Below are 16,075 nucleotides of genomic sequence, written 5' to 3'. Positions count from 1 at the left end.
ATCTACTAAGATTCTGAATTCTTACCGTGTATCCTGAATCTACTAAGCTGGAGGCTGGGTTGCCAAAGAGTTTTCCAGGAAATGCAAGGCAAAAGCTGTGGCCTGTAGCAGGGTAGGCACCGTTTCCCTCCAGCCACCCAGACCACAGAGATGAAGACAGAGCACAGATGTGCTGGCACTCACCCTAGTAAGTGATCCGAGGAGCTGCTTTCTCTAAAATGAAAAAGAAACCATAGAAAAGAACTCCTATGCTAAGGACTTTCCCCTATTACATATTTACTCCTGACAAGGTAAGCGCTATTATTATCATGCCCATTTACAGATGGGGACACCGAGGGGCAGAGAGATTAAATAACTTGCCCAACTTCTCATGAGGAGTGAGGGGTGACACTGGGAGAAAAACCAGTCTGTTTACATATAATCACCAAGAGAGTTTCATGTAGCTGCTGTCTTTTTCCAAGGCAAGTTTTAGGTGGAAGTCTCATACTGGAGACAAATTAAAAGCCAGCTTCTGGTGACCAGGCTCCTCCTATCACATCTAGGTGCTCCCTTCTGCTACTCAGGCCCAGAGGGATACGGTTTGAAAACCACTGATTTGTCTAAGCCCCTTGTTTTCAGGAAGGATCATTGATAGGACGGGGTGGGGAACAGAGCAATGAAGTGGGCTCTTTGTTCCTGAACCTGGCTCCCTCCTGCAAGGGGTCTGAGCTAGGAGCTTGGAGTGGGGGGGGGGAGTGCCAATGAGCACGGTGGCAAGGAGGGAACAGCTTGGACTATGATAGAATACCTGGCAAGGCCCTTGGCCTGAGTATTCCTATCCCCATGCTCATTCTTGGCTCCCAGACTTTGCTTGCTTTTTGCACCTGCTTGGAATATTCTCCTGTCCACTTTCCATCCTTGCAAGTTTTTCTACTCTAGCAAAACAAGCCCAGTGATAGTAAAAGAAATGAAATAAAGAGCTATGTTTTGTGAAATAGAAAAGAATATATAGACAAAGGGCTAAAGAAGCTCAAATTTTGTTCTTTGACAAGCCTACAAAGAAGCTGAAACTCTCCTGAACTGACCATGAAAAAAGGAAAAAAGGCACCAGTAGGGAACATCACTACAGAGCCTGCAGACACCAAGAAGAAAATAAGAACCTTATGCCAGCAACTTTAATTTAGAAGAAGTGGATGGATTTCTTAAAATCTAACTTACCAGATTGCAAGAAAAAAATTTTTTTAAATCGTCAAACTATTTAAAAATTTGAGTCAGTAATGGAAAACCTTCCCACAAAACATCCTCTAGTCTCCAGAAGCTTTAACAGCTCTTCCTCCAAGCATTCCAAGAACAAATAATTCTGATCTTACACAATCGCTTCCAGGGAATATCAAAAGTGTTCACTCTTTGACTCATTTTATAAGTCTTAGACATAAAAACGTCTCAGGAACCACAAAAGAAAAGATTTCAAGCTTGTCCCTGCAGACACATATGCCATTCTTTTGTGGATCACATCAATGAGATTGCAGGTCTTCTGGCTTTGGGTTGGGTATGGACATGGGGGAACCCTGCAGGGTGTTGGAAAGAGGGAGTAGTTAGGGTGAAGTACTGATTTCTCTGTTGCCTCCTTATACCTCTGCCTGGATGCAGCCCTCAACCAATGGTTTTCACTTCCTTTCCAGGTGGCCCTCTCCACGAATCTCTCCGTCCAGTTTTGGGGAACCACACTCTGTCCTTGCTCCTTCGGGTCCAAGGGTGGTCACCATGCTGTCACTAGCCTCAGAGTACCAAAGCAGCCCTATGGTTTCTCCACACCCAGCCCACATCTTGATAAATAGCATTTTTATTAAACCCTCCTCAAATCATTCCAATTTCAGTGTCATCTGTTTCCTCCTCACTAACATAGGTTTAGGTACCAGAAGTGGCTTCTGGTAATAGACCTTCTAAATGGGATTCTGGAATTGGGTTGCTCATATATTTTAGGAGCATAATAATGGCAGCTGCTGGCATCATGATTACTTAAGTTGTCACCAATAGTAGGATGGCAGGCTGTGTTGTATCAAGCCCTCCAGGTGATTCTTAATGGGCACTAAAATTTGAGAACCGCGGGATTCCAGCATATCCCGTGGCCATCTCTGATCTGTAGTGAATAGCCACCAGAGAGCTCTTAAGAACACTGCCCTCCTCTCACGGCCCCATCAAAGCATGCCTTGGTAAAGGAAGTGTCCTCTGGCCTTGCCCGGGAGTGCAGTTAGGGATGGCTAGGCAGCTTACACATAATAGATCCTTTTCAATAGACCCACTTCCCTGAGCCTTTAAGACACCTTCCTAATGTCCCAGGGGAGTTCTGGCATTTCAACTTCATCAATTGCAGGCCTGTTTTAAAGCCTAGATTCCAATCAGCCAATCTAGCTAAATATTCATCATCCCCAAGTACTTGTGCTAGTGCATTGAATCCTGAATTCTGGATAAGCACATTCATGCCAATGAATTTAACCAACTGAGTCTTGTATGTTATTATCCTCTTACAATCCACTCCTACACATTCACCCCACTCTTCTCCAAATTGAGTGAGTGGGGGGACATTCAAACACTTCCAGCTGAAGGGACTCCTGTCTGTCCTTCCCTCTGCTTCAGGACCTATTATCTTGTAAGAAAATATGTTTAGGGGCCTGGGGTCTGGAGTCAACCAGACATGGATTTAAGTCCTGTATTTGCCATTTACTGGTTATATGATTTGGAGCAAATTGCTTACCTCTCTGAGCCTCTAAGAGGAACTGATTGCTAATTATTACCTCATTGTGATGTTCTGAGAACCTAATAAGATAATGAGTGCATGCAAAGTGCTCAGTCCTGTGCCAATAATTTCAATTTTGAAAAAATTCTGTGTTCATTGAAGTATAGTTAATTTACAATGTTGTGTTAGTTTCTGGTATATAGCAAAGTGATTCAGTTTTATATATATATGTTATTTTTCATATTCTTTCCCGTTACGGTTTATTACAGGATATTGAATATAATTCCTTGTGCTGTACAGTAGGACCTTGTTTATTTATTTTACATATAGTAGTTTGTATCTGCTAATCCCAAACTCCTAATTTATCCTTCCCCCAACCCCTTTCCCCTTTGGTAACAATGTTTGTTTTCTATGTCTGAGTCTGTTTCTGTTCTGTAAATAAGTTCATTTGTATCATATTTTAGATTCTACATATAAGTGATATCATATGGTATTTGTCTTTCTCTTTCTGACTTACTTCACTTAGTATAATCTCTAGGCCCATCCATGTTGCTGCAAATGGCATTATTTCATTGTTTTTTATGGCTGAGTAAAATATATATATATATATATATATATATATATATATATATATATAAAGGAGGAAGAGAGCAAGCAAATCAATAAAAGAAATCTACCAATGATAAACTCTAAATACTAAACTAAGTTAAACATAAAACCAGAAACAAATTAGATGCAGAAAGCAAACCCCAAGTCTACAGTTGCTCCCAAAGTCCACCGCCTCAATTTTGGGGGGATTCGTTGTCTATTCATGTATTCCACAGATGCAGGGTACATCAAGTTGATTGTGGAGCTTTAATCCGCTGCTCCTGAGGCTGCTGGGAGAGATTTCCCTTTCTGTCCTTCGCTCGCACAGCTCCCGGGGCTCAGCTTTGGATTTGGCCCCGCCTCTGCGTGTAGGTCGCCTGAGGGCAACTGATCTTCGCTGAGACAGGACGGGGTTAGAGGAGCAGCTGATTCGGGGGCTCTGGCTCACTCAGGCCGGGGTAGGGAGGGGCACGGAGTGCGGGGCGAGCCTGCGGCGGCAGAGGCCGGCGCGACGTTGCACCAGCCTGAGGCGCGCCGTGGGTTCTCCCGGGGAAGTTGTCCCTGGATCCCGGGACCCTGGCAGTGGCGGGCTGCACAGGCTCCCCTGAAGGGGGGTGTGGAGAGTGACCTGTGCTCGCACACAGGCTTCTTGGTGGCTGCAGGAGCAGCCTTGGCGTCTCATGCCCGTCTCCGGGGTCCGCGCTGATAGCCGTAGCTCGCGCCCGTCTCTGGAGCTCGTTTAGGCGGTGCTCTGAATCCCCTCTCCTCGCGCACCCCAAGACAATGTTCTCTATTGCCTCTTCGGAATCTCCAGACTTTTCCCGGACTCCCTCCCGGCTAGCTGTGGCGCACTAGTCCCTTCAGGCAGTGTTCACGCCGCCAACCCCAGTCCTCTCCCGGCGCTCCGACCGAAGCCCGAGCCTCAGCTCCCAGCCCCGCCCGCCCCGGCGGGTGAGCAGACAAGCCTCTCGGGCTGGTGAGTGCCGGTCGGCACCGATCCTCTGTGCGGGAATCTCTCCGCTTTGCCCTCTGCACCCCTGTGGCTGCGCTGTCCTCCGCGGACCCGAAGCTTTCCCCCTCCGCCACCAGCAGTCTCCGCCCGCGAAGGGGCTTCTAGTGTGTGGAAACTTTTCCTCCTTCACAGCTCCCTCCCACTGGTGCAGGTCCCGTCGCTATTCTTTGTCTCTGTTTTTTCTTTTTTCTTTTGCCCTACCCAGGTGCGTGGGGAGTTTCTTGCCTTTTGGGAGGTCTGAGGTCTTCTGCCAGCGTTCAGTAGGTGTTCTGTAGGAGGTGTTCCACGTGTAGATGTATTTCTGATGTATCTGTGGGGAGGAAGGTGATCTCCACGTCTTACTCTTCCGCCATCTTGAAGGTCATATATATATATATACACACACACACACCACATCTTCTTTATCTCTTCATCTGTTGATGGACATTTATGTTGCTTCCGTATCTTGGCTATTGTAAATAGTGCTGCTTATGAGCATTGGGGTACATGTATCTTTTCGAATTGGAGTTTCTTTACAGATATATGCCCAGGAGTGGGATTGCTGGATCATATGGCAACGGTATTTTTAGGTTTTTAAGGAATCTCCATAGTGGCTGTATCAGTTTACATTCCCACCAACAGTGTAGGAGGGTTCCCTTTTCTCCACACCCTCTCCAGCATTTGTTATTTGTAGACTTTTAAACTATGGCCGTTCTCACCAGTGTGAGGTGATACCTCACTGTGGTTTTGATTTGCATTTCTCTGATAATTAGCGCTGTTGAGCATCTTTTCATGTGCCTATTGGCCACCTGGATAACCTATCTGGAGAAATGTCTATTTAGGTCTTCCACCCATCTTTTTTTTTTTTTTTTTTTTTGAGCTCTATCCCTTGATCTGTATTCTGAGGTTGCACTATTTTACAAGAATGTTTATTTCAGGGCTTCCCTGGTGGCGCAGTGGTTGTGAGTCCGCCTGCCGATGCAGGGGATACGGGTTCGTGCCTCGGTCCAGGAGGATGCCACATGCCGCAGAAAAAAAAAAAGAAAGAAAGGAAAAAAAAGAATGTTTATTTCAAATAGGATAAAAAGAAACACCCAGAGAGCTGAAGGAGTGTGAATGCCTGATTACAGTCTTCTTTGGACAAAACAGAAACTTTGCTTCTGTGGTATGTGTGTTTAGGCAGATTAAATTCATGTTTGATTACAAACCCCAGGGTAGAAGGAAAATAAATATGTTCTTGAAGACTAGGAGTTCCCAATGGGAGGAAGAGAAAAAAAAATCATTAGCTAATACCCTGAGGGCTGCCGTCTCTAGGAAAGTCTAAATAGATCTCATCATGGTACCCCTGTGCTCAGAGACCCTCTGTGGATGGCTCCCCATCTCCCCAGAATATCCATGCTCCCTAGCATGGGACTCACGACCCTCCTATCTGAATCCAAAATATTTTCTCTTCCTCCTTCTCCTCTTGTACCCTGTCCTAAGTCACACAGCAGAGGGCTTACCGTGTCCCAACACCTTCTGAGCTTTGCTGCCTGAGGGCTTCATCCCTCCCCTTCTTTACCTGTTGGAAAATACTAATCAATCTTTAAAGCCCAATTGAAATGGCTAAATGCCCTCTAAGCCCTTTCCTAGCACCTTGCTTCTGCCCCCTTCCCCCTCCCTCCCCCCCTCCCCCCCTCCCCCCCTCCCCCCCTCCCCGGTACGCAGGCTTCTCACTGCTGTGGCCTCCGTTGCGGAGCACAGGCTCCGGACGCGCAGGCTCAGCGGCCATGGCTCACGGGCCCAGCCGCGGACTCCGCGGCATGTGGGAGCTTCCCGGACCGGGGCACGAACCTGTGTCCCCTGCATAGGCAGGTGGACTCTCAACCACTGCGCCACCAGGGAAGCCCAGCCCTGGACATTCTTAATGCCTTACCATCTAAGATCCTAACAGTGGAGTTAATTTCATTCTGCAATGTTGTGGTTTTCAGAGGTGTGTTTACCTGCTGATGTCTATTCTCCAGGAATAACTTATTGGGAAGCCTGATATATACCCGATGAAAACTACAGCTGCTCAAGGAAGCAGAGCTGGGGAACCCTGTACTCAAGATTTCTCTGTCCAACTTCTTTCACTGTTTAAGCCTCTAAGGAATATTGAGACAGTGCAACCTTTCCATTTTATAGAACAGGTATCTGGCTGCTGGGGTGACTAATGAAAAGAGGAGGGAGACACGCTAGCTGGCATTCTCTGCCCCTCAGACTGGGTCTCTCCAGAGAAAGGCAAGCCTGCAGAGAGAGAGAATATTTCCATTGTGACGGTGGAGGAGGGAAGCCCATCCACCACTACTGAACACCGTGCAAGACCACTTGCCTCACTTCTTCCTTCACATCACCTTCTTTCTTATCTCTGTCTTTGCTTATAATATCCCATCCATTACAACATTCATCTTTCCATCTGGCCCATACAGGAATTATGTGAGGTCTGGCTTACATTGGGTCTGGCTTCACAGATTTCATAGGGAAACAAACTTGCTCTGAAATGGATGGCTGATGACCTTCCAGCTCAAGCCCTCCTACTTCTACTCTAGAAAACAGATTCATCTTTCTGGTCACTCCCTGGACCAGCATATAGTAAAAAATGAATACTTACCAATGATCCAAGGAGCCTAAAAGGACATAAGGGTTCTCCTCTGTGGGAAGATTATCATGTAATTGATTTTCCAAGCCAGACAGGGGTAAGGCAGAATTGTCCTGGGCAAACTGAGGTGTGCAGTCTCCCTACCCACTGGGGTCTTAGCATTTTGCCTGTTGTTGCATTGCTAATTCAGGTGTTTATAGTTTTTAGTTTCTGCTGTCCTGTCTTTGGGGGAGACTCCCAGGATGAATGCCTGAGGCTGCCCCTTCCCACGACTAAATAAAAAATGCAGGCAGAAAAAGCTTTGTATTCGGCACACCCTGGTGCAGTGGCCAAAGAAACGGAAGTTCTTCTGTCCACAGGCGAGTGGACCCAAATTTGATTCGGTAACAGATTTTCCTCCTAATTCAATGTAATCCCAATTAAAATCCAAGCAAGAATTTTGTGGAGATTGATAAGCTGATTCCTTTTAAAGGAGAAATAAGAAACCAAAAATAGTTAAGACAACTTTTAAAGAAGAACAAAGTTGTAGGACTTACACTCCCAGATGTTAACAGTTTTTAGAAAGCAATAGTCATTATGACATGGTGCCATTGTTCCAAGAATGGATGATATGCCAAGGGAACAGATTAAAGAGTGCAGAAATAGAACCATACATATATTGATATTGGATATAACCTAAGTTTGCACTGTGGAGTAGTTAAGAAAAAGAACTCTTTTGAATAATTGATGCTGAATCAATTGGATATTTATATGGAAAAATAAAATCTTGATCGCTAACTTTCAGCATACCCAAAAATCAAGTTAAGGTGGATTGTAGTTCTAAATGTGAACAACAAAAAATAACGCTTTTTGAAGATAATGTAAGAGAATAACTTTGTGACATCTGGTTAAAAAAAGTTTTCTTCAGCAGAAAACAAAAGCACTAACCATAAAGGAACATATTGATAAATGGACTATTTTAAAATTAGGAAGCTGTATTTCCTGTTAGGAAGGTCAACAAAACGGGGGTTCCCCATCCTAGCCTCTCCCTATCCACATACACAATGCAAAGCCTGAAACTAACTCTAGCCACTGAGGTCTCTTTGCCATTCCCCAGTCCCTCTGGACTTCTCCTTATTTGAGGCCTTTGCTCTAAGTATCCCCCTCCTTGGATGCTCTTAACCCCACCTCTCTCTGGTAAATCAGCAAAGGCCTATCTTGGGCCAACTATCCTCTGGCCTCTGCCCAGTGATACTCATTAGTGCATTATGAGGAAGTCCTGATGGGGGTGCTGAGTCTCTTTTACCACCGTAATGGCACCCTCAACAGTGCCAGCATTGCACCAAGCACACAGTGGCACTCAGTAGACGATGCTGAATTGAAATACATTTCTCTCCCAAGAGATATATACAGAGAAGCTCCAACTCAATGGGATTAAAAACTAGGCTCTGATCTACTTACTCGCTGAAGAGTGAGACAGAAATTTCTCTTAGGCCAATTAATTACATTTGAACCTGTTGCCTAAGAACAATTCAACACATGTGTACAGCACCCTGATCCTGTATCTCTCTAGTTACCTACATCTTGGTCTTTGTAAGCCCTTCCATGGAAATCAATCAATCAATCAAATCAAATCAAATCAGGAAGCTGTATCATCAAAAGGCAAAACAGGAGCGAAAAATAAAATAACAGATTATGAGAAGATATTTCAATTCACATGTCTGTCAAAAGATTCCTATTCAGAATATAGAAAATACTTCTACAAATTCATAATAAAAAGACAGGCAATCTAAAAATAGACAAGATCCAAATCTAAACAATCTAAAAATGGGCAAAGGATATGAAGTGGACCTTCATAAAAGAAGATATCTAATAAACATTTAAATAGATGTTCAACCTAATCTGTCAGAGTAAAATGCAAATTTAAACCATAAGTATGTGGAATTATACATATAATCATCATGGCTAACTTAAAAAGAATGACAGTACCAAGTGTTGAAATACCAAATATGGAATAACTCAAACTCTCATACATTGCTGGTAGGAGTGAGTGTAAACTGGTGACAAAACTCTGGAAAATATTTAGCCATATCTGGAAAGGTGTTTGGTGGTTGAATATATGCTTAATATATGCATGTCCTGTCATCCATGTGTGTATATCTATCTATCTATCTCTATCAATCTATCCATCTATCTATCTACCATCTATCTATCCATCTATCTTTATCTGTCTATCTATCTATCTGTCTATATGTACCATCTACCTGTAAAACCTCAAGTTCACACTGATACCTCCAATTGCAGTCCAACACCACAGGGTTTTTCTAGCTTCCAACATTCCATATTTTTCTATGGAAGCTTCTCCAACAGTAAGGGAGATGGCTTCCATTATCTTCAATACATTTACTTATTTGCTAAATCCTTCTTTAGGTCACCATTCTCCTAGCTACGTGGCTAACTCAGTTCTCATCCGGTTGACCCTGACTTGTGGGCTGACCTCTTGAACCCAGTTCTACCAAACATGCTGGTTGAGTCCACAGTCTTGGCCCCAGCCCTGGTCCCAAAGAACATACTGGGTGAGTCCCTGATCTTGACCCCAGCCCCAGCCTTGGTAAACACACCAAACAAATGCCCAGCTAAATCCCTGGCCCTGAGCCAGCAAACTTGCCTGTTGAAATCCAGGCATTGGCTGGGAGAAGGAGAACAAATATTGACTGCATAAAACAATGAATCAATAAGGCAGAGCCTGAGATGAGAACTTCTCTCATACATAGCTCCTTTGGGAAGTGACCCCAGAGATCATGACTGAGAGGCAGCCGAGTGAGACGGAAAAGGAGGAGGAACGAACAGAAGCATGCAGAATCAAGGTCGGTATAGTGGGCAATGGGGATAGCTTCTCCTGAACTGACTGACATGCCTGCAGAATGGCTCCCAGAATCAGCCGCTGGAAGGAAGGGTGGCAGAAGCATTTAAACATCTGCCTTCCACCCTGCATTGGTGGAAAGTTGTCACCCAGAGTGTTCACTGCCCCGCACTTCTGAGCCTCAGGCAAATGTGCAGGCTGAGCCAACCCCTGACCTGAGATGACACCCAAGGAGGAGCCTGTGTGCAGAAAGCAAGAAGTGAGGAGACACAGAGAAGTTGTTGAGAGAGTGAAATGAGTCCAAGCCCGCAGCAAGCTCCCTGCCCGAGCCCAGGGTGAAATCAGAGGAGAGCCCTAGAGGATGCTTGTTAGCTTCAAGTGACCTCACCAGTTCTTTGCCCCCAGTTGACAAGGGAATGAATTGTGCTCACAGGTATGAACCCATTAGTGGAAGGATGTGTTTTTCTTTTTAAAAAAAAAAACTTTTAAATTTATATTGGGGTATAGCCAATTAACAATATTGTGATAATTTCAGGGGCACAGCAAAGCGACTCAGCCATACAGATACATGTAACCATTCTCCCCAAACTCCCCTGCCATCCAGGCTGCCACATAACAATGAGCAGAGTTCCCTGTGCTATACAGTAGGTCCTTGTTGGTTATCCATTTTAGATGTAGCAGTGTGTACATGTCAGTCCCAAACTCCCTAACTATCCTTTCCGCCCCACCCTTCCCTCTGGTAACCATAAGTTCATTCTCTAAGGTCTGTGAGTCTGTTTCTGTTTTGTAAATACGTTCATTTGTATCATTTCTTCTTAGATCCCACATACAAGGCATACCATATGATATTTCTCTTTCTCTGCCTAACTTACTTCACTCAGTATGACAATCTCTAGGTCTATCCATGTTGCTGCAAATGGCATTGTTTCATTCTTTTTAGTGGCTGAGTAATATTCCATTGTATATATGTACCACATCTTCTTTATCCATTCCTTTGTCAATGGACATTTAGGTCGCTTCCGTGTCTTGGCTTGTAAACAGTGCTGGGGTGCATGTGTCCTTTCAGACAACGTTTTTCTCTGGATATACGCCCAGGAGTGGGATTGCAAGGTCATATGCTAGCTCTATTTTTATGGGGATTTTCAAAATATTAATATTCAAGTGAAGGCACATAAAACATCAACAACTTAAATAAGATGACATATCACTTAACACATTTATGTTTAATGTCATTAATAAAGTTCATTGTGATTTGAAATACAACGACATAATCCCAGAGTGCCTCTGGGTAATGCTCGGGGAAAACAAATGGATTGTGTCTTGTGCTGTGGCCTGGTGCCAGTTTAGGGTGAGTCTCTTGCCTTTGGAATTTAGGATTTGTGTCTAGGTAGTTCATGAAAAACCCTGGGCCCAGATCTCCGGAGCCAGCTTGACCTTGAAGCTGTGGAAGAGAGCGGTTAGAACTGGATGGAGCCTACTGTGGTTGGAAAGCACTCCTTTTGCCCAGCTGACATCTAGGTGCCTTATTTAGATGCCTGGGGTTTAGGTGTGCTACCTTGGACTTCAATGGAAAGCTCATCTTCAGACAGGTTATATACCTGACTTGCAGGTGTTTGCCATTAGGCTGGGCTCCTGGCTGGCTCAGTGGTTTTAATTCTAGGCACTTTCTTCCTGGCCCTACCCTAGCCAACAGATGTAGCCAAGTTCCCAGGAGACATGGCTCCTAGAGCAGGAGAGAGTTTATGAGGTTGTCTGCCAGATCCTCTCACTTCCTGCCTGTGACACAGAACAACTTCCACTTTTGTATGGGGCATCTTAATGCCAGAGAGAGAAATTGACTTGCTGTAAGTGACTCAGAGAGTCAGGGTCAGTTCTGGGATCAGAGCCCAGAAACATTGCCTTGCTATGTTTCCATGTTTGTACTGGAATCATGGTATTTCTCCAACCAATGACAGCCCCCCTGGACTTGGGTCAGCAGGACAATAATCTTCTTTCCCTTAATGAGGGGTCTGGTCTTTGTGCCTTGGTGCTGTGGGTCTCCTGTCTGAAAAAGGAGCCAGCTATGCTCACGAAGTACAAGAGAATCTTGTCCTTAAGATGCTATTAAGGAAAGGAGACTCCATGGCTTCAAATGGATTTTGCAAATTTTTGAGATTGGGGGCTGAGGGTATAGTGACAGAGATGAATTCATTCTGTGTCTCAAGGGTGCAAGCCCTGTAGATATTGGTTTGCAAGATTATAAGAGAAGGGTCTGTGTCTTGGTCAATTATTCTCAACCTTCTACAACATTTAACCTATCACTCTTTCTGGCCCATTCTTCCTCACTTCATCTCCACTCCCACCCTGTACCATTTATTTCCCCATCATTTCCCCTGCACCATGGCAGCAGCCTGCTCTCAGGCCTCTATCTCTCACACTCCATCCTGTACTCAGATACTAGGTTATTCTTCCTGATGCTCGCCTCTGAATGTGATATTCTCCTTCTCTCCTATTTCAAAACTTTCGGTGCATCTTTATTACCTGCTGACTTCCCAATCTGAAATTCAAGAGCCCCTACAACCTGGCTCCAACCTGCATTTCTAAAACTCTGACTCCTCTTTCTTCCCAGAGCGCAGCCAGATGGGATTCCTTCCTCTGGCCCCCTCCCCTCATCTCCCTCCTGTATCAGTTCTGAAGAATCCTTTCATTTCCCATCATATTCCGATCTCTCAAGACCGGTCCTGTTGAAGGCTCATCTCCAGTAAAGAACCTTAAGTGGACCTCTAAGTTATAGACATCTAGTTTCCTGTTTGACTCAGTTTCATTTCTGGGACATTACTCTGGGTTTGAGAATTAATTAGATGGAGAAAACCTGGGGCTATGGAGAAAAGTTTGCAGACTGTTGCAAGAGATCAAGAGAGAGACCAGGCAAAGGTAAGTGTGGAGAGAAAAGCAATAGGAATCTAGATTCTATTAAATAAGGGCAGGTGATTTAGGGACTGGAGCCACAGGGTTGGAACAGTCTGGTCTGGTCCTTCTAGGTTCTGCGTAATCCTCAGCTGAGTCCAAAAGACTGAATTTAGAGGATGATCCTCACACCCCCAGTTGTCACTCATTGCTGCCATTTTCTCCCTTCCTGCCAAATGTTACCCCATGAAAAATAAGGCCAAGTAGTTTAAAATTATATCGATTTTTTTCTTTGAAAACACCATAGTCATTTAATAACATTAATTTCCATCACAATACTACATAGCACACATCGACTTCCAGGAGCGCTGATTTCCTAAGAATCCAAAGGTGTTTCACTCTGATGATCAGTGGAAGGACCTCAGGATACTACAGGCAGGTAGGAGGGAGAACAGTGCCATCTTACCATGAGCTTAATTGAGCTCACAAAGGAAAACTCGTCGCCAGATGTTGTGTTTTTACATTCATTAGGATTTATGGCAGATAAAGTTAAAACATCAATAACTTAAATATAATTATTGTTTAAGAAACTATGTGTTTTAAATTATTAAACAAAGAACCTCTTTTTGGACATTATAATAAAATAATACAGCTGGGGAAGGTCGGGGGGAAATAAATAAGATTTTCCAGGGCTCTGACTGTCTCAGTCCAGGTACGAAGGTTCAAGCCTTCAGGGCTTGGGGCTTTCGATCCAGGAGCTTTATGGAATTCTGGACCCACTTCTGCTTGGGGTCAGCACAGACCTCCTTGTCCGCTTTGGTCTTGAAGCTGTGGGGAAAAGAGGGCACAGTTAAATGGAGTGTCTTGAGGATTTTGCCCAGGAGCTTGGTCCATTGGCCCCTGGACATGATTAGCCCTTGCTCCCTGGGTGAGGAGCCTGGATGGGGACAGGAAGAAGGGGAAAAGGGAGGAAGAGGCCTCTGTTCCAGAAAGGAAGTTCTGTTGCTACTGCTCCAGGGGAAGCCTTCCTTTAGCTCCTGGCTAAAGGAACTTGGATGATCTGACCAAGCTTCCAGAAGAGCCTGGAGTGAGTATGGATTCCTTCTCATGGGCTTCATTTGTCTATGGGGTAAAGGGTCCTTTGGATTAGATGGCATATTTATCTGACTCATTTGGAAGTATAGAACTCAGATAGAATGTTTGGCTGACGGTGGCCGGGCATGGTCCACTCACATCACAGCTTCCTGGGGACACCAGCTGTTGGTGATTCTTGTGTAGCTGTCCAGCTTCTTGAAGGGGATCTTCTTACTGATCACAATAAAGCAACAAGTGATTGGGATGGAAACTGAATCTGAAAAACATTTTGCAAAGCGTCAGAGAGTTATAATGTATTGTCAGCCTGCATTTGTAAGAGAAGAAGGAGAAGGTAGAAGACAAAGCAAATACACAAGTTCTAACTAAGACCTACCATTCCCTAGTTCAGAGCTTTAGTCCAGATCCCATAGATAAAATGTTATCTGTGAGTCAGTTTCCTCTGCTGAACTATGGGGCCCCTCATTGTTGACTGCAGATGGCAAAATCTTGAGTAACAAGATTAATCCTTGTAGCGTGATTCGGAGGGTCTACAGATCCAAAACCTCTGACCCTGGGAAGGTAAGTTCTAAGACCTTGCTTCCCAGCTATTTGTCCCCATGGGCTTAGAGCCAACCTAAGTCACATGCTGAGATGCCTCTGGGTCCTTATCCTCCTTACACAGCCACCCTTCTGGGAGCTACCCTGGACTGTAATCCAACATGTGAAACCTCAGCAAGAGTTTCTTCCTCTCTACTACTGCCCGAAATGTCCTTCCTATCCACAATGAGAAATGGTTCTTCCTTCTGTGCCACATCTCCAAACAAGGTGAGGATTGTTGAGATAGCAGCTGCATTTAATGTCCCAAAGCTGGTGTCGAGAAAGATCGTGGAGCCTGGCTCCAGGGGCCTGGGCTTCTAGTTCTGGTTCTGCCTCTGACCAGTTGTGACATGCCAGCTCTTCTTAATTCCCCTCTGGATTTCATTCTCTCCATCTTTTTAATGTAGGCTATGCAGCAAGCATGGGATGACTCATGCCAGGTGTTAGTACCTGGGGTAGTTAAAATGTTAAGGCTTAAGAAGAGAGGAGGCTTACCTGGCTGAGCCAGCACCTGGGTGCTGAAGGCAGCTGCTGTGAGCAGCAGACACAGAAGTGCTGCAGAGACCTTCATACCGGAGGGTGAGCATGGGAGCTTCAGCCTGAGAGCTGGAGGTTTCTGAGTTGGTCTCAGCTTCTCTGCAACTCTGGCTCCTCTGGCTGATCTGCCTGCCTTTTATAGGGAGCAGAGCACACGGGCAGGGTCATGTCTAAGGAAGGATAAAATAGGCCCCTAAATGTGGTGAGTAGGTGCCAGATCCTGGTGGTGATTTCCAAACACCGAGAAAGGGAAGTCGTGCAGTTTCCATCATTTGTTTAGATGGTGGGGCAGTGGTGGAAGGGGATGTGGTTATGCCCAGTAAAGTGTAGGAAGTGACCTTATTGGCCTATGAAGGGCTCTGATTTCTTTGAAATGGAACATGATCTGTTGGAAAGGAAGAGTAGAAGCTGAGTTCCTAACAGAGCGAAGAGAACCAAGTGCCTGACCCTCCCCACGTCCCGGGAGGTCTGGGACGGGGCCCTAAGGCTTTGCCTGGTCTCTTTATCAGATTCGTGTCCCTGCCATCCTAAATAAGTCAGGCTCCTTTAGAACCTCATACAGGTAGCTTGATAGAACCTTAGCAGAACGATAGAATCCAGGAATCTTCAAGTCTTAATGCCCTGGAATGTTCTGTTGTGGAGCCTAAGAACTGGGCGGCAAATACTGATCTTTTAGGGTGGTGATTTCCAAATATTTTATCTAGACACTAAAGTTTCTTTCCAAGTGAAATGATATGCGGAAGCCCAATATATCATGCAGATTCAGGTAGAATGGGTCTGTTTGAAAAGGGTCTTTTGCTTTTGGTGTCAAATCTTTTGCCCATTAAAAAAATTTTTTTTCTTACAGTTGACTTTAAGAAGTTCTTTGTATATTTTGCATTCAAGTCCTTTACCAGATATGTGCATTGCAAATATTTTCTCCACAGGCTGTAGCTTATATTCTTAACAATGGCTTTCATAGAGCAGAAGCTTTAAATTTTAATAAAGTCCAATTTATCAATTTTTTTCCTTTCATAGATGTTGCTTTTGGTATTATAGCTAAAATCTCATCATCAAACCCAAGTTTGCCTGTCACCTTTTCAATGAATATTTCCAGATTTTCCACAAATCATTCAATATTCTCCAATAATCTTGAATGTTAAAGACTCCACAGGAGTCCATATATAAAGGCACCATAATTAATTGAAGAATTTCAGTTGGGAATTATATAATTTCCATTTTTTCACA

General features: G+C 44.5%; 1 protein-coding gene across 1 annotated transcript; it reads right to left on the bottom strand.

Annotated features, from left to right (window-relative positions):
• Positions 1–13,288: 13,288 nt before the first annotated feature.
• Positions 13,289–14,967, bottom strand: LOC111185888 (C-C motif chemokine 8-like). Its single transcript, XM_022595915.3, has 3 exons — positions 14,807–14,967; positions 13,874–13,991; positions 13,289–13,468 (listed from the first exon to the last, which is right to left on the bottom strand). The coding sequence occupies exons 1-3, from the start codon at positions 14,880–14,882 to the stop codon at positions 13,363–13,365; spliced, it is 300 nt and encodes a 99-aa protein (XP_022451623.1). The 5' UTR covers positions 14,883–14,967; the 3' UTR covers positions 13,289–13,362.
• Positions 14,968–16,075: the final 1,108 nt, after the last annotated feature.

Source organism: Delphinapterus leucas, chromosome 19 (genome assembly GCF_059928025.1).
Source record: "Delphinapterus leucas isolate spDelLeu-1000000601 "Yukka" chromosome 19, BTC_Dleu_Yukka2, whole genome shotgun sequence".
Classification (NCBI taxonomy): Eukaryota; Metazoa; Chordata; class Mammalia; order Artiodactyla; family Monodontidae; genus Delphinapterus; species Delphinapterus leucas.
The sequence above is the reverse complement of the archived record's forward strand: the minus strand, read 5'-3'. Positions and strand labels throughout refer to the sequence as shown.